The 20,189-nt window shown below is 36.9% G+C and overlaps 1 protein-coding gene across 1 annotated transcript in view; it reads right to left on the bottom strand.

Moving 5' to 3' along the window:
- Window positions 1-18,077, bottom strand: part of LOC126761898 (homeobox protein caupolican) — a 37,420-nt gene extending 19,343 nt beyond the window's left edge. Inside the window, exon 1 of the mRNA XM_050478335.1 lies at window positions 18,030-18,077. Coding sequence (XP_050334292.1) covers window positions 18,030-18,077 — 48 coding nt within the window. The remainder of the gene's footprint in view (window positions 1-18,029) is intronic.
- Window positions 18,078-20,189: the final 2,112 nt, after the last annotated feature.

The raw sequence follows: 20,189 nt of genomic DNA on the forward strand, positions 1-20,189 counted from the left end.
CCATGCAAATGAGCGCGGATCGCGTCTAAATACATATACATATATACTCGGGTTCAACCGCTAACTTAGTCATTATGGCCACTCCACCAAGTGGAGTCTGCAATAAAGTCAACTTAAAGTTTCGCACAACTGTGTCTTCCCGAATTCTGCTGTGTGCAACCTACACTCACGCTCATGTTAATGTGTTCTCAACGCGCGATCACTGCCAACTGATTGCGAATTATTGTTTTATATGTGAGATGTGGCAAAATATGCAAATTGCCCCATGACAAGTGTTGCTATTTATTTAAGCGCTGCGTAAGTTCGTTTGTCTGTCCGACTGTCTGCGTTGCGTTTCTTTGTTTCATTCATCTGATTGTCAGTTTTGTGTTGTTATTGTTATTTAACTGTATAATTTTCACGCATTTAGCGGGCATATCAAATTTCTTTATGATTCCTGCCGTAGATTATAAATACGTCTACAGATACATACATACTTATGTATATAACATATTGTATGTAAACAAAGGCGACTGAGTGGGTTCGTACAACATTTTCTTTAGCGTTTGTGTGATTTAAAGACCAGAAGGGCGTTAACTTATTAACAATGTTTACAATTAGCGGAAGAAATGTACATATTTCTTCAAATTATGTTAAATAATGGCGAATTTCTGATGTTCCTTTTCGCTTTTCGGAGGCTGAGGTCTTCGATCTGTTGATAAGGTGTAATACCTAGTACTTATTCTTGATAAAAAGCTTTCATGTAGGCCAAATATTGAGAAGAAAGTAATGAAGGCATCAGTTGTCTTATATTGCTGCAGAGGAGCTTTAGAGAAAAGGTTGGGACTTCTACGAAACCATAGCCAAGACAATAATGTCCAATGATGTGTTCGTCTAGCAAATGGCCCTGGAAAATACTACACTTACTGAGAAGCTTAAACGTGTCCAAAGAGCGGCTCACATGGGGGTCTCCGGTGCATCAGCTTCTTTGTAAAATATGGTTGGACGAGAGCATGCCCAACGATTGGAATTTAAGTGTGTGCTATGCCCAATCCATAAAAAGGAGACCCCACAATCTGCGCCAACTACCGTGGGATTAGCCTCCTCAACATCGCATATAAGGTTCTATCGAGCGTATTGTGTGAAAGATTAAAGCCCACCGTCAACAAACTGATTGGACCTTATCAGTGTGGCTTCAGACCTGGAAAATCAACAACCGACCAGGTATTCACCATGCGCCAAATCTTGGAAAAGACCCGTGAAAGGAGAATCGACACACACCACCTCTTCGTCGATTTCAAAGCTGCTTTCGACAGCACGAAAAGGAGCTGCCTTTATGCCGCGATGTCTGAATTTGGTATCCCCGCAAAACTAATACGGCTGAGTAAACTGACGTTGAACAACACGAAAAGCTCCGTCAGAATCGGGCGAGGACCTCTCCGAGCCGTTCGATACCAAACGAGGTTTCATGGCGACTCCCTATCGTGCGACTTCTTCAACCTGCTCCTGGAGAAAATAGTTCGAGCTGCAGAACTAAACAGAGAAGGTACCATCTTCTATAAGATACAGCTGCTGGCGTATGCCGACGATATTGATATCATCGGCCTCAACACCCGCGCCGTTAGTTCTGCTTTCTCTAGGCTGGACAAGGAAGCACAGAAAATGGGTCTGGTAGTGAACGAGGGCAAAACGAAATATCTCCTGTCATCAAACAAACAGTCGTCGCACTCGCGACTTGGCTCTCACGTCACTGTTGACAGTCATAACTTTGAAGTTGTAGATAATTTCGTCTATTTAGGAACCAGCATTAACACCACTAATAATGTCAGCCATGGAAATCCAACGCAGGATTGCTCTTGCCAACAGGTGCTATTCGGACTGAGTAGGCAATTGAAAAGTAAAGTCCTCTCTCGACGAACAAAAACTGCTATATGGTGCAGAGGCTCGACGTTACGAGTTTTCGAGAGAAAAATTCTGCGAAAGATTTATGGTCCTTTGCGCATTGGCCACGGCGAATATCGCATCCGATGGAACGATGAGCTGTACGAGATATATGACGACATTGACATAGTTCAGCGAATTAAAAGACAGCGGCTACGCTGGCTAGGTCATGTTGTCCGGATGGATGAAAACACTCCAGCTCTGAAAGTATTCGACGCAGTACCCGCCGGGGGAAGCAGAGGAATATAATCGCTATAATCGCGTAAGCGGTGTCTACGCCAATTAAGAAGAAGAAGAAGAATTATCAGAGTTTTATGAAGGATGGGGAGGTGGAGGAATTGTCTCCTCTATTATCCAGCCTTTCAAGACTGAGGTGGAAACTTCTCGCCAATCTTACCCTCCGAGGTGCAAAGAGCTCATGATCTATTATACATATATGAATTTCAGGTACCACAACGGACCGGTGTACTAGGCTGTCCAAGTGAGATCCCTGTTATGATCGACCTCTATTGTACCAGTATCTCTTGTTGGTCCACTGCCAACATTATACTAAATTTATTCCTAGAAAGCGGGCGAGTACTTTTCTTTCAATGTCTGTCTTTATCAGCCCTTTATACTTTTCTTATGTGTCGCCCTATGCGATATTTTTGAAAGAACTTGTGCCTTTGGATTATGTTCTGTGGAGTCTCTATGTGGTAGAAGGCTCTAGAAAAGACCACACTTGCAAAGAAACTCAAGAACGTTATCAAAGTTTGGGGAAAAAATTGGTGGAGGGGTTTACTGTGAGGAGCTCTCTATCAAATCCAGCTTCAGACTTCCTGACTATTGCAGTGTCTTCCAGGCCGAGGTTGTAGCCATTAAGGTAGCAGTAGATTTAGTGCTCCGGAGCGCAGTCTCCTTCAGAGAAGTGACCATTCACTCAGATAGCAGAACGGCGATAATAGCCTAGAACTCATTAACAGTGCGTTCAGGACTGGGCAAAGAGTTCCTAACCTGGCTATCAGTAGCATCAAGTATCTTTGTGATAAAACTGGTATGGATGCCAGGCCACAACGGAATCGCCGGAAATTTTAAAGCTGATGAGCTAGCCAGAAAAGGCACCCTAGTACCGCCATAGGTAGAATAGGAGCGGGTCGGTGCTCCTGTAGCCTCTTGTGTTCTACTACTAGATAGCTGGGCTTCGCGGAAGCTTGGCCAGCGCTGCGCCGCCATCGGTAAATGCACTGTCGCAAAAGCTTTCTGGCCACAAATAGATCGCAAGTGATCTCTTTGCTCTCAGTAAGGCTGACCTCTCTCTAGTGTTGCGGCCATTGCCCTATTGGTGTGCATGCAGTAAAGCTGGGAATCCCACCAGATTCCATCTGCAGATGCTGTATAGAAGAGGATGAGGTTGAAACAACGCAACACTTCTTGCTTGACCGTCCGGCTTTTGGGAGCTCTTAAAATATTTGATAGCGCATACCTTCAGGCATCCCAGCGAGCTGGCTGGAATTGAACTTAAACACCTGTGCAAATTTGTATTAGGTACTAAGTGTTTTGTTAACTTTCAAGTTCGTGCACAAGATTTCTTCTTTTCTATGGCCCACAAAGGACTACATATAGCAGTCCATGTACGATCTTCCTAACCTGTGCCGCAAGCAAGGCTATCCCATCGGTCAGAAATGGAATATTCACGGTTTTCTTAAATTCGAAAGGTGTGATATAAAGAAATTGGAGCATCACTGGGTCAATTGTATCAAGTTAAACGGATACTATGTTGAGAAACAAATCTCAATTTTTCCGAATTTTTCTGTTCATTATAAATACTTATAAAACTTCTCTGTAGATACGTATAATGTACGTTAGATATAGCAAGTAGTCTTTATTGAAACCTCAACATTATACAACAACAAAAAAAATCCTCCCAAAAGTCCCAAAAAGTGGAAAAATATTGAAAACTTTTGAAGCTCCTCAAAGCTATATTCATTTACTTCGACTTCTTATGTGTTATACTTCAAGATATGTCATACTAAATTTTATATGGTAAATACATATATATGAGTGGTTAATGCATGAATTAGAAACTTAAACCATCGATCATCTTACTACTGTAGAGTAAAGTAAGCAACAAAACAATATAAAAAGTTTTCATATACAGCAATTACGCCAGTGTCCTTTAATGTATTATAACGCCCCAAAACTGCTCACATATATTTTAACAATTTTCGGCTAACGCATACCAACTTTTTATTAGTGCAGATATGGCAAATTAGCAACATGATAAGCAAACGGTCGCTAAACAAACATTAAGCACAATAACCATAATCATCTAGTAGCAGCAAATCTGCATGCAATTGCAACCAATACGAACGCGCCCCACAAAAAAACACTCTACACATACCTAAACACAAACAAGCGCTCATAATCTGCATATGCGAACGTGCAACACAATATCGCCAGCCAAAGAAATTGCACGACGAGATTGCCTGAAGGCGCAGCTACTGCGCAACACAACCTGCAACACACATACACGCCCAACCGTGTTGCATGTAAAGGCCTACAAACACAATGCGTTATTTACGTTTATGGTCAAACACAATTGGGAAGTTGAAAACGAAAAAAAAAACTCACACAAAGCCTTAACCATGGCGAGCGGGTGGCGCATTTGTGGCAAGAAGCGCGCCGAAAGGAAAGGTGGTTGGGATGGGGCATAACATGCAAGATCTATAATAATGGTAATTTGGCGCTATGTCCGAACTGCAGCTCAACACCTTCGGATGACTCCATCCAATCGAACGAAATGGACACTCAATTGGACAGCCACTATCTAATCACATTCATAATTCGCAGTTATTGGAGGCCATTAAGCGCAGGCGCACACACACACACAAAACGCGTGGAGTAAGCAGATTAAGGCACAACAGCGCAAATTACAGACGAAAACGTTCTCGCATAATAAAAACATTTTCATGAATGAAATCTAATGAATTCTGAATGAATGTCCACCGCTGGCGGCCACAAGTGCCACAGACGCGCACACAAACGCGCACACGAGCAACGTGAATGCGCTGCTATCAAGTGTAGTTGCTGCTTTTTTGCTTGCTGTGACAGATAAAAAAGACATAAAAGCTGCACGAAGAAAGGTTGCACAAGCCACTTACAAGTGTGTGCGTTGCAGCAAGTCCACTATACAGCAGGCAACGCGGCACTGCGCCTTCACAACGCCACAAGTCTGCACCTTGCCTTCATTTCGTAACTCACAACGTCCAGCCGCATGCGATATACATACATGTATGTATGTAAGTATGTGTGTACGTGTGTGCGTTTGACTTTTCTTGACTTGGCTATTGTTGCACGCTTATTATCAGCACGCAAGACAGTTTATTTTTAATGATCCTCCACACTTTGTTCGCAATGAACGCTCGCATTTTAACGAGGCAAGCAGCTACAGCGCTCCAAAACCCTTTTTTTTCTTGTCGCCCCACACACACAAGGCTCCCTCTCATCGTGCAACCAAAATAAAAATCCTACCAAATGCTCCACATATCGCATTGCTACACACGCTGCCCAAGTGCTTGTGTACATTTTGCGGCACTGCACTGGCCGTGTTCTACTGCACCAACAGCCGTGTTGCAAGGTGTGTTGCCGGCCCTTGCTTTTGCTTTTATTCCGGTCTCAAAATTTTCCGGAATTTATCGAGAAATTACTGTAGATAGGATATGAGCAGACACTTAGAGATAGTTAAGCGCTGCGCACACTCCACACACTTCCTTTGCTAGCAGTCAGTCGCCAGCATGCTCCTTGTGGCACCGTAACACCACCGCACAATCTCTGCATAGATTTATAAATTATTGTCGGAATGCTCGTCTCGAGGTGTTGGCAGAGTTTTGCACAATTTAGGAGCGTTTAATTTTTATTGCTTGGACTTTGATTGCCAACACTCGAGTACCACAATATCAATTAAATGAAAAAGTATGGACTTTATGTGAGTGAAAAATTGCACAATTGGCGTTGATTGCTGTGTTTACAGATATCCTCACCGCAGGCAAGATAAGTTTGATAAGTTGGCAATTTTTATTTATATAAAAAAATTTCAATAGTTTATTTCCACAATACAGTCTGAGTGAAGATTTTAATAGAAAAAGACAGTAATTTCATTTAAATTCATTTTGAATGATGCAACGTGTCATAGTTGCAGGGAGGAATATAAGATGGAAACATCAAGACACTTTTCCTTCACTTTCCAGCTTTGGCCAGATTGAGATTGAAGAATCTCGGTTGCCATAACTTTCTCGAACCCGGCGAATTGGCTGGAGTAGATATAAACCGACTCAATGAATTGGTTTTTGAACCATACCAAGAAGTTCAGGGCATCAAACTCAAGTCCGTGTATGGAAAACTTTTTTATTTGCAAAGTGTCTTCGCAACAATGTCCCAAGAAATTATTCAGATCGGACCACTATAGTTTATAGCAGCCATGGAAACTGACCGCTAAAAATTAGGAAATTGTGATATTGTAATTATTTAAATTTTAAAGGCCAATTTAAGCCAAACCAAAACTTTTTCAAATGAAAAAAAATCGTACAAGCATCGCTGATCCGAGGCTGTTCTGTGCTTTGTCGGCTATAATCGCGTAAGCGGTGTCTACGCCAATAAAGAAGAAGAAGCATCGCTGTAAGCTTCAATGCTGTCATGGAATGTCTTACTGCTGTTTCTAGTTTTTGTTTCTGTTCTGCTCATTGTGGTTGCCTGCTTTTTGGCAAATTAACGAAACGTAACGGCAGCGGACTTTCTATTGCACGTTGAAACTTTTCCTGGTTTCCTCACTATTTTTTTTTGTATTTATTCTCATGCGCATGCTCATCTCTTCAGTTGTTCTGTTGCATTCGAAATTATTGCTGCTGTTGTCATAAACTAAAGCGCGCATTTGCGATTTGCGTGTCGCCCCATTTTGTTTCGGCTTGTTTTAGTCACGTCTGACTTGGCATTATCTCTTTTTGATTTTTTTTCGGTTATTTGTTTCTCCGCCACAAATGCTGCCTGTTTCTCTGTTTTTATGGTATTTTTGCATATTTTTATTTTTTGCTTCCACGCCCCACCTTCTTTACACAGCAATCCGTGCTTCAATTGCAATAATTTGCTGTTTTAATATTTGCACATTATTACCTTTTATGGGCGCTACTTTGATCTTCTTTTCGCTTCGCATCTTCGGCCAGCTGCTTGATAATTTTTCGTCGAAAAAGTTGGAGAACAACGCTCGTCATACTCACACAACCGTTCGGCGCTCGCACGCGCATATCCGCTTGATTGGCAAATATGTTAAGTGCGGTGTGGAGTGGGGATGACCCACTAGCAGGAGGTGTATCCATCTGTTTGTATATGTACATTCATATAAGTAAATTTATGTACTACATACATACATACATATACATATGTATATCAACATCAGTGCGTGAGGGCAAACACTTAAACGGACAAACTTTTGATGTTTTATTTTATTTTTTTTTGCGTTTTTGGTTTGCATAGCATGAAGTTACAATTTCCGTTTCACTTCCGCTTTCCGCTTCGCTGTGAGCGATTTCTATGTTAGCTAAGCTAGCGACATGCATCCTTTTAGGCGTGTTCTTCATTGATCTGACCTTATGTATGTATAAGTACATTGAAAATTTTAGTCTCGAAAGTATTGTTCCCACATGTTGGTTTTGAACAAATATGTTGGATTTGGAAAGAAAATTGATTTAGGGGAAGGACAACTTTAAGAGGTCCTAAGTAACCACAGTGTAGCGACTGGCAGTACTGGAGGACTTTTTAGCGCCGTCGGAGATCTCTCAAAAAATAATTGAATTTTTTTTTTTAATTTCACTGTATAATCTTGAAACACGTATACTTTGAATATTTAGAACCCTGACCCCAAAAATTTAAAACAATATACAAATATGAAAGTTAAAAAGATAATTCCCAAAAGTCATAGTAATCTAAGTGACTTATTAACAATAAAAAACGTTAACTTCGGTTGCATCGAATACTCTTTACAGATCCAACATATTTCATACTCATATCAAATGTATCTCGTAAATGACAAGAGCTACAGAAAAAATGTACATGACAAACTTGTAGGCAATTTTATTTGCTACCAAAAAGGTCCGAGGTCAAAATCGCTAACATTAATACTTCTCGAGATATTCAGCTTTTTAAGTAAGGCTGCATGGAATTTTCATAGATTTTTACAAAAAAATGCGAATTTCGTGGAAAAATGAGGTTTAGAGCCCCGTACTACCGCGCCGGTGTGAGTTACGACTTTGTTGCACTGGGCACTTTTTGTAGAGTGAATAATTCTGAGAAATATGCGTCTAAAGTCAAAGCGATGCCATAAAATACCTCTGATCTGTAGGTATTTAAAAATAAAAAAATCACGATTGTCGTGTATGTTCTATGGAACATATTTATAGATATAGATATAGATATAGATATAGATATAGATATAGATATAGATATAGATATAGATATAGATATAGATATAGATATAGATATAGATATAGATATAGATATAGATATAGATATAGATATAGATATAGATATAGATATAGATATAGATATAGATATAGATATAGATATAGATATAGATATAGATATAGATATAGATATAGATATAGATATAGATATAGATATAGATATAGATATTATAGATATAGATATAGATATAGATATAGATATAGATATAGATATACATAGATATAGATATAGATATAGATATAGATATAGATATAGATATAGATATAGATATAGATATAGATATAGATATAGATATAGATATAGATATAGATATAGATATAGATATAGATATAGATATAGATATAGATATTGATATAGATATAGATATTGATATAGGGTCTCCGACGTTTCCTTCGTGACTAACTTAAAGGGCGTATAAAAGCTGCTCGAAGTTATATAGGCAAAGCTTTCATATTCTCGGCCGTTAAATTAACATTTTCATTGATTTAGAATTTTGCAGCGAATAAATAAATTGAAAGCCCAGAGAACGGTATTCGGTTATTCTCCACATATAATTATATTTCTAAAGCTCAAAAAGCTTAGTAACCCGAAAAGGTTGCAACGGTTATTAAATTTGATCCAAGAAATGTGCACAAGGTTGAATTTGCAGAAGAAGATAGTAGAAGAGAACAAATAATAGAGTACACAAAAACATTAGTACACCCACTTATTGGTCTTCTCGAGTCGCTGCCGTCAATTTACGGTTATTAATTTTATGATTTATGTATTTTATACACAACCAGTTGAGTTTGCGCAATCTTCGAGCGCATTTTTATTGCATATAAATTTGCTGGTCAACGCCAATGCAACAACTACAAAGAGCGCGGCCAAGCGCCAATGCCGTTATTGTTGCCGAAAAAATTAAAAGCACTAAAAAAACACAACCGCAAGGTAAAAAGGCTTAACTAATGCTTGCAGGTTTTTATTTTTGCGAAAGCTAACTGGCAAAAACAACAATAACAAAGCCTAAGAATAAAACGCATGACAGTAGCTGTGGTCAAAATGCGAAGGTAAGCCGTTGAACTACTTTGAAAAACCACATTTGGCCAACAGACAGAACAACAACAACAACTTACACAAATATATACATACATATTTACAATATATGTTGTTATGAGCACTTATTTTTGCACAAAAAACGCCGAGTGGCGCTGCTTTGGCTACCGCCGTTGCTGTTTTGCCCGCTCGGTGTCTGCTGCGCCTGCAACTGGTAATGAAGTTCGCCTCCACAAAGCCAGGCACTCACTTAAATATTCACACAATGAGTTGAAAAGTTGGCCGAAAAAAATTGTTTGCAAAGTAGCAGCAATAATGATTTCGCTCGGCAACGACTGCTGCAGAATGACAATAATTGCGTGAGTTGTTGTTGTTGCTGGTGTTGCTGCTATAAATGCCGCTACCGCTGTCTGCTTAACAGAAGTTTTTGCATTGTTCCAAATGCTACGCAGCCTCCGTACATACATACGTATGTATGTATATGTGTATTTACGTTTACATATGTATGTGTGCGTGTGTTTGTGTCGCTTAGTTGCTATTGTGTTTTCAACGCGCATACGCACATTAAAAATTCATAAATCAATTATGGAATGTGGAACTGAAAAATTTCTGCTATGCCTTTTGCCGTCTAGCCCTGTGTGCCAAAGCTTGTATGCATGTGTGTGTGCACATTTGTCCTTTCTGCAGCTTCTGTGCTTATTTTGTGCTATTTTTACTGTTTTTGTTGTTGTGCATGTTGTCTGCTTTGTTTTTTGCGCCTGCCACACTCATTCGCTCACTCATTCATGCAATCAATGTGCATTTTTGCAACGCATTGTCTTCGGCATTCGGTTATGGATAATAAGGACACCTCATAAAAATTCATATGCACTGATACAGAGACACGTATGCGTGCAAGTATGTGTAGACATACATTTATGAATAAATATTTATGAATACCCAGCGTTAAATGCAATTGTATCGAAAGTAGTCAGGGAACTAGTTCGACTGCGACCAATATTTGGCGGATTTTAGAAATTATTTTCTATAAAGATTTAAAACTTCATAATTCGACATATTTAAAAATTACACAACCCTTCCTTTTATGTTCCAAAGTGTAAAGAGTTATTTTTAGAGTACTTTAAATCAAAAGACTTCTTTTTGAGGCTAGCTAGGCTAAGTGCGCCGTCTTTAAACGCGAAACTGTGCTTTTAAAGTCGGTTAACAAGATGGCAAGATTTCTCGAGAATTACTTAACCTATCTTCATGAAATTTTACACAGATCTGTGAGATACAATTATTTCAAAAAATAATGTCGCGAAATTTTCACAGAAATTTCCTTTTTTTTTTCATAAAATGTATGCCAAAAATCCAATTTTCAGTGTTTTTTCCTTCGTCCAAGTTCTACGAGGAAACCCATGTAACTCCTTAAGATTGATTGTTCACTTATATGTATCATTAAAAAGTGGTTATTTGGAGGGCTTTTAGTCACTAAGTAGCACAAAGCTTTAGCAGCAATATACCGTAGTGTTGTTGTAAGTCGATGATAGAATTCAAAAAATGTTTACATATGCGGAACATATTATATTTAATGTAATATTATATAAATTCTTGCATGCACATACAAAAGTCTGTATATAGAGACGTGTAGACATATTTGTGCTGGCATGTTCTATACGACTTCTCTTCTTTCATTGTGAATTTTTTTTCCTTACAATATATGCAATTATTTCGTATGAGTAGTACTCTTCTTTGTTTACGCCAATAAAGAAGAAGAAGTACTCTTTTTACAGCAATTAAAAGAAACCTTAACAACCTTTTTTTGAAAATTATATAGAAATTTAATAGAATGGAAATTTGGCATAGATATTACCCAAAGCATCGCTACAATCTCTAAAGCAATTGTATAGATCGAACAACTATAGCATATAGTTGTCATACACACTGACCCATCCAACTCAAACCCTTGTGAATGGAACACTTTTTTATTTGGCAAGGGATGTTCACAAAAATTGGTATAGATTACTATTCAAAGCATCACTAAAATCTTCAAACATATTGTTCAGATCGAACAACTACGCCATATAACTGTCATATATACTAACCTATCAAAATCAAGCTACAGATTTTTTATTTACTGTTATGCTGAGAAAAATTCACCTGTGAAGGGTTCGAAATTAACTTTTTTTATCTCTTTATTGTTTTTTTCAGTAAAAAGTTACAAAAATTTCAAAAATCCCTGTATAAGACATGTTGTTATTTTGCAAAGAACCTTCAACCTATTGGTTGGTTGTATAAAAAATTGGGAAAAACCACTGAAAAATCAATATTCTGATATATACTAACAAAAAATCGAGTTTTTTCAGTTATCGATATTTTTCAGTAACAGTTATTTATAAAAAAATTGATATTTCTTAAATAGCCACCATTTACTAAGATTTATTTTGCAAATGTGTTTCGCTCAACTTATGGCCATCATAATGTGCCGGCTGAGCGCACTACTCGCAACCTCGAACTGACGTATAGAATAACTGAGCGCAAGTTGCGCAAGAACTGAAGCCGCTCAACCTTCCCAATTGACATCGCTTCGCTCTATGGGCTCTTGAAAAGTTCCAAGAAGATCCGACGTTTGCCAGCCAAATTTTGTTCAGCGATGAGGCACTTTCTGCCTCAATGGGTATGTAAGCGGCCAAAATTGCCGCATTTTGGACGAAGAGCAACCTGAAGAAAACACAGCGGTTTGGTGTGGGTTGTGCGCAAGTGAAATCATCGGTCCATATTTCTTTAAAACTAATGCCGGTGGGAACGTAATCGTTAATGGCGACCGTTACCGCGTTTTGATAACCAACTATTTGATGCCTGAAATTGAAGCTCGTGATCTCGGCAACATTTGGTTTCAACAATCAATGGATTTTTTAAGGGAACATTTCTTCTTCTTCTTTACTGGCGTAGAAACCGCTTATGCGGTTATAGCCGAGTTAACAAAAGCGCGACAGTCGCTTCTTCTTTTCGCAAGGTGTCGCCAATTGGAGATTCCAAGTGAAGTCAGGTCCTTCCCCACCTGGTCCCTCCAACTGAGTGGAGGTCTTCCTCTGCTTCTCCCGGCGGGTACTACGTCGAATACTTTCATTTCGGTGAGCAGATAATTTCACAGGCCCCGATTAGCCACCAAGATCGTGTGCTATCACACCGTTAGACTTTTTCCTGTAGCTACATATAAATATGTAAAGTCTAAAGTCTATGCGTACAATCCCATTTCGATTAAGGCCTTGGAGTAAAACATCACGCGTTTCATTTGCCTGTTACCAGTCGAAATGGTCAAGCGAGTCATTGAAAGCTGGACTCAATGGATGGACCATCTGCGTCGTAATCGCGGCTGACATTTGAAAGTAGTAATCTTGAAAAAATAAATGCAAAAGAATGTTCTTTCGAATGATAATAAACATTCCCCATTAAATTTGAAGTTTTTGTGTTTTTTCCTTAAAAAAGTAGGGATCCTCGAAATGAATCACCCTTTAGAACAGAATTTTTTTAGAAATTTCCGGTATTTGCAAAATTCTTATATCAACATCATTAAACATTTTTATTCTTATATTTACATGTGCTATATACATATATACTTACATATGTATGTATATAATTTCAAATTTTAATTTAATCAAATTTTCATTAAAACTCAATAACATGACATTACATAATAAACTACAGTTTGATGATACTAGAAATTAATTCAATAACTTAGTTGTTTCATAATAATTTAATTTTACATAATTTGAACTCATTTTAGCCACAATCATCATTACTACAAGGAAATGTGCCACTTTTTGCCATAAAGTGTTAACACAACTGCATATATGTACCATATATAAAAATATATATATATATATACATATATACATATATTTAGTATATTACTACCACACATATATACATATTTCTATATGTTGTATTTTAATATTTGCAAGGAAGTTGATTATACATATACCTAAAAAGTTTATACAGTTCCAACTAAAATTTCCTCTCCGAGCTCCTTCAATGGGGTGTAATTATAATTGCCGATAATCTTTAACATACATGCATTACTTTAATTATAATAATTTAAGACAAGTTTGCTTATTATAATAAATGGGTAGCCATTCCGACCAATTTATTATGAATATGCAAACATAAGCTTGTATGTGTGTGTGTTTGTGTTTAAATACACTTTGAATGCTTAAACGCATTGCGGTAGCGTTAAGGTCCTGCGTAAGGAGCAAATTTGCAAACAAAACAACATACCAGCAAGTAAACTGCGACACACACACACACACACACATACATGCACATGCATACACAGAAGCTTGCGATAGCGCTTTGAGTGCAGTGTAAATTATCTTCAAATAAGCAGCAACGGAAGTCGCAGGCGAGGGAAGCGCCGAGTGAGTGGAGTGCAAGGCAGATGGGATGCATTATTGAGATATATATGAGATATATACATAACCAATATACATATATGCACCATATAAACATTAAGTTTGTATATATGTACATAAATTTCTGTTTATATGTAGATATGTATATGCATATGTAATGCTGCCACCGTCGTGTAATTACCGATATGCAAGTTGCAAATAAAGCTGCATGCCCTTTCTCCTTACATATACACAAACGCACATATAGTATACACATACATATATGTATGTATATATTCGCTATTGCCGTGCTGCCTATCGTTGTTGTTGTTGTGGCGTTGTCCTAAATTGTTGCAAACATTTCCTTGCATAATTTGCTGAATTAACGCGCGACCAACGCTCGCCAAACGGCAGCACAGTCCACAATCCACATACAACCTGCCCTGCGGCCAATAGTTGCAAAGCCATGGCTCGCCTCCCCTGAATCCCCCTGCCTGACACTGTCTTCCATGGGGCAGCAATTTTCATCTTCTGAATATTCATGCCTGTGGCGCTTTTGTGATTTAAACTTCTACTTTTCCACAAGCTGCACACACACACGCACACATGCTGTCTTTGCATAACAGAATCGTAGTTTTCTTGTTCTAGCCGCTTTATAAGCTTTGCTCTAATTATCGAACGTTTTTAAAATTATAATAAAATTATTTTGAATGTTGTGTGGCGCGTTATGCTTGGGTATTTAGCCACACACACACACATACATACGGAGGAACAGTGGTGACGGCAACCGAAATTAGCGTTGATTTAAAATTTAATCACGTTTCATGAGCGTTGCTCGGGTTCGTCATGCTGCGCCGCAAGGAGTCAAGTGCTGTGCCGGCCAGAGCGGGCGGTGTATGCAGCGGAGGTTAAGTTGCACTCTTGTCTGCTTAGAACATTAAGCTAATTATGGGTTTCAACACGTTTTTAGTGCGAAATAATTTTGTGCGGAATTTGCGTATGAGTCAGGGGTTTGAATGGTGAAATGCCGTGAAAAAAGGATAAATAAATGTATGAGTGAATGTATTTGACTTTGTAGAAATAAAGTTCTGGCAATAAAAACTAGGAAATCATTGCTTTACACTTGAAAGCAAGAGTCTGCATTAAAGCAATGAGTTAAGGTTATGATAAAGAATCTGCGTTTTGGGTTCAAAATATGGGTATTGGGCTGAAAATTTACAATAATTTAAAAGAGCATGGAAAATTAAAGACATTTATACAGCTATTGGATAAAATATAAACAAAAAATATTAAATGAGACAAAATTAAATACATATACACACATACAAATATGTAGTGAAAACTTTCGGAGACTCATTAATGCTTGTTTAGAAGTTCAAATTGTCAATTGCCAAACAATATTGTTTTTAATGTTTGGTCATTTAAGGGGTTATCTACAGTTAGAATTAAAAAAAAATCAATTTTTTCTTTTTTTAATTGTATTTTCTTAGTGTATATATTTATGTATATTTAACAATACACACAGAAAATTCCGCTGAATAGTTTCGAAGTTGCACGCAAATTTGGAAAGGCGTTTCAGAGCGCTTGGAAGTACAAGGCCAAATTTTAAACACGTTTTTCTCAAAAATGGTGTTTTCAAAGTCGGTGGCCAGCATCACTCGAAAACGGCTAAGCCGATTAATATCATATTTTAATACAAGCTTCTTTAAAAAAGGGCGAAATTTTGGTCAAAAAACATTTTTTTTTTTTTGAAACCGCCATTTTGTCAAAAAAATTTATTTTGCTTATTCCTTCGCATCGCTTTACTTGATTTAAAATTACTTTAACTACATCTATTTGGTTTTTTTTTTAATTTTTGAGTATCCAGTTCAGAGTTATAGTGATCATGGCAAAACTTTCTTCCTAGATGAGCTCCCGGAGATCAGCTGTAGTTTTATTCCAAATAAATATATTTAATAATGCTAAGTTTTGAAATACAATAAAAGACACCATAATATGAGTTCTTGGATCAATAAAGTTTTCTCAGAAAAAATTTTGAAAAATTCGCTTTTATTCGGCCTTCTTTTGTTCTCCTGGAATAATTTGTGTTTCGAAAACAAATATTTATACAATTGTCACATTAATGTTGTCGCCTTCAAAATAGTCCTCATTTGATATTATGCACTTATACGAGCCCTTCATTCAATCGTCGAAATACTGCTCAAACTCGATTTTCGGGATAGCCTTTAGCTCTTTCAACGATTTTCACACGGTTGTTTCAGACAAATTTGTCTGGTAATAATCAAAGCAATAAGATTTTTCATAATAATTTAAATTCGTAAGCCACTCTGAAATGTAAAGTTCATCCCATTTCAAGATTAATAAACAATTACATTGGTCAACAAAAAATTTTTTTTGGAAATTTTTATTTTTAGCTCTTAAAGTGTGCTTTCTGCCTGATAATATGTAATAAATAAACTTGATTTGCCAAAAAAAAAAAACGAAATAATAATTCTATAAATGCTAACTTTAATTAAAAAAATGCCTTTATTTTTGGTGTAACAGAAACTGAAGTCTAGAATGTAAAAGTCAGATCCAAAAATCGTGTCGACTAGCGTTATTACAGTACTTTCAATGCTTATTTTATTTATTAAATTCAAGTATTATACTTAAGAATACATTATATGGAAAAACTGTTTTATGAAAAATATATAGGAGGAAGATTTAACGTTGCTTTGGAGTACAATCCATACAAATCATTTTAAATTTCGCGAAGATACTACTGTGGGCAAAAAACAGTAAGACTTTTCGGACAAAAACGCATTCGTCGAAATAGATATTTTCCAGGTTTGTGACAGTCAGTGACATCAGTGCCAAATGTCACATCAAAATAATCATTATTGTTTAGTAACGCTTGTTTTTCTGAAGTACATACGGTACATTTACGTTGGGTGAAATTATTTAACAAAGAAGTTCCTTTAAATGTTATATGTGTAATGATAACTGTTTGTCGCGAGCAAGTGTTTTTGATTGGTACAAATTATTCAAAGAGGGTCGAGAACGTTCAGGACGGCCATCAACATCAAGTGATCATCAACAAGTCAATAAAATAAAGGAATTGGTGCTTGAGAATCGATGACTAACAGTCAAAGATCTTACTTGCATCGTTGGAATATTGGAAGGATCAGTGAAAACCATTTTGAAAGATGATAATTTGGGCCTAAGATAAGTGAAAACATGAATAGTTCCAAAATCACATGTTTACGACGCGGAAATAGATCATCAGTCGACCGAATATCGTGACATAAGTGAGTCGATGCCAAAAAACCACGTCAAAGCAGGACAAAAATCAAGGTTATATTGACATATCGTCAAATGGAAAAGTTGACAATACAAGAACTTGATTTTGATCGGTCAGTTTGTGTGATAAACAAATTCCTGAGAAAAAAAGGAAGCATGCAAAATTTCAGATCGATACCTCAAAATCAGACAGACGGGCAGGGACAAGTTAACTTAGTTCATCAAGCAATTAGTTTATACTACATATACATACATACAATTTTCGAAAGACGCATTAAAAGATTTTCGTGCTAAAGCTGAATAACAAATGCTTCGGCACTACAAAAACCTGCGGGGGTCTAAGTAACCTGCACCGGACCCGGATTTTGATTCGACTAAGGACTGCCAACTTTGAAATTTATTCAGGAATGTTTTCTGCCACTACAACAACAACAACGACAGCACTACACAAATGTACTTCCAATTTAGTACAATTTTAGGTACCCTAAATCGTACTTCAAGAAAAAAAAATGAGTTTTTTCCTACAATAGATTAATTAGAGTGATAATGAGTGGGAATCTGAGCATAACTTTTACACTATTACTTATAATAGACAATTAGTTATAATAAACAATACTAAATTGAAAACACAACGTTGAGCCATACAAAAATTGATCAGAACACTTCGAAGTGACCCCACTAAATTAAGCATTTAATAAGACACCTTCACATATGCAACAAATACATTTTCATTTAAAAAAGTGTCTTAATTCGATTTTAATAGATTTAAAAATCGTATAGTACAAGCCATTGGGTAATATGAACTCTTATTTATTTTCTTAGCAATAATTAAATAATCTTTCACTTAATTTATGAGCATAATTAAATAATTAAATCAAAAGTGTTAATTTTACTTCAAATTTGCCTTAAAACTATAAGCAAATCTTCGCTCACCTGATTTGCCGACGGGTAATTATAACCATACTGCGTGTAGGCGGCCATTTCTTAACACTTTTCACACACACTTGTGTCGTTGTGTTAGTCTCACGTTGTTGTTATCGCTCAAAAGCAGCTTTTATTTTGCACACACTGTTAGCAAAGCTACAAGCAAGCTATAGGGCACTATTTTGATCGTTTCACTGTTAATAACAGCAACGACAATTGTCTGCGGCAACACAGTGGTTGCACGAAATGTTCGCAAAAAACCAAATCAAGTAGCCACAGGACATTCACGGGCTATCACACACACAATCGAATGTGTCCCAAGCGGCAGTCGGCGCTGCGGCAAGGATACGCGCACGTTGGATGCTGCCTAGTGTTGCAAGCTACGAACGGACCCATACACTCACACACGCACCCGCGCTTGTGACCTTAACGCGCCCACCGGATGTTTGGCGTCGACGTCGACGTCACTGTGCTGCTTTTGTATATAAAAGCACTTTTTCGTGCGGCACAGGATGCTGGCTTTAACTCGTGCACACACACCGTGCTTGTTGTTGCTGCCTTATATGGCTAGTCAATATAGTCGCTTGGTGTGGCTGGAAATTGGTAAAACAAATTGTCAAGCATTTGTGTTAATGTCAGCGGGAAATGTTTTCAGGCTACACTCTTTGGCGACTTTTTCGCAAGCGATTTTTTATTTACATATTTCGCTATTATTACATGCACATACATGCATACATACATATGTATAAGCTTTGTATGTTTGTTTGCTCCGCAACTTGTTTCCTTTTCCGCTGTGGACGCTTTTTTCAGAATTCGTGCTTTACAAATATTTTCTTCTTCTTATTTTGGTATATTTGGTTCACACGCTTTGTGGGTGTTGCGTGCAACGTATATATGTATGTATGTGTGTGTGCTGTGCAGCTGTGGGTGTAGCGCTGATTTTAAGGGATTTGTTTGCTCTGCAGCCCTCGCCTTTATTGTTACAGCTTTATTCTTGTTGCTGTTGGCTTTTCATTGCTGTTTGCTGTTGTTGTTGCATATCCTTTTTGACGGTTTTATGATTATTTGTTTACTGTTGTGTTTTTGTTTTCTTCGTTATTTACTTGGCGTTTGTTCGTCAGTCGCTCACGCGTATACAGCGCGTCTGCAGTGTTGTTGTTGTTGTTTTTATTGCCGTTGTTGCTTGTTTAAGCTGTCTCATAAATGTAAAACATGCCGTAATAAACGTTTTACGCGCTTGGCAAATGCTTAGCGGCGTATGTTTGTGTATGTCAGTGCAATCGTTAGAATATTAATGTTGTTGTTGTTGTGTAATTTTTTTCATTTCATTGTTTTTAAATTGCTAGCAAGCTGTTGTGCTGCTTTCGAATTGCAATAACTTAAATAATTTAGCATCGCTTAGCGTAACTGTTTATTTATATGATTTCCTTTTGATCTGGCATCAATTAACCAATATAATTGCCAAATTTTGCTTTATTTTGTTGTGATATAAAATATTCCGTTGCGTTTTTGGCATTAGTCTCATACATATGCATCTACTTATATTATCTACGAATTTTTTCAGTATTATATAGTTTTTTTTGCACTTTACTGTCCTCAAAACACTCAAATTTTTTTAGTTTGATCAAAAAATGTTTTCTAAATTTATAATTTTTTTTTTTAATTTATGCTCTCCACACCTCATAAACAACGTTTTTCACAGTCAATAAATTGTGTTTTTTATTGAGTACTATTTTAGTCTATTTTGCAGACCTGTCTTTAAAAGTAGATATTAGTTCGTGAAATTTAATTTTTTATTTATTTTAATTTTTGTTTATTTATTTTATTTTCTGTTTATTTATTTTTATAATTATATAATTTTTTCATATATTTGCTTTTTACCGATTTCGAACACACAACAACGTTTATAAATTTGTTGTTGCTTTATTTCTCAATTTTGTATTTTTTGCTGTTTCTATTTTTATCATTTCTGTTTTATTACTGCATTTTCAGCCCTTTTGCACATTCAAAGTTTAGCTTTATTTTGATGTTTTGAGTAAAAACTCGTCTCACAACCTGTTCTTTTGTATATTGCTGTCTGCCACAGTAACAAGTAGATATTTTTTGTTGTTGCAAATTACTGTTTTTATACAATTTGTAAAATCCGATTTTTTTTTAACGCTTTTTGTC

Source organism: Bactrocera neohumeralis, chromosome 6 (assembly GCF_024586455.1).
Source record: "Bactrocera neohumeralis isolate Rockhampton chromosome 6, APGP_CSIRO_Bneo_wtdbg2-racon-allhic-juicebox.fasta_v2, whole genome shotgun sequence".
In the NCBI taxonomy this organism is placed as follows: domain Eukaryota; kingdom Metazoa; phylum Arthropoda; class Insecta; order Diptera; family Tephritidae; genus Bactrocera; species Bactrocera neohumeralis.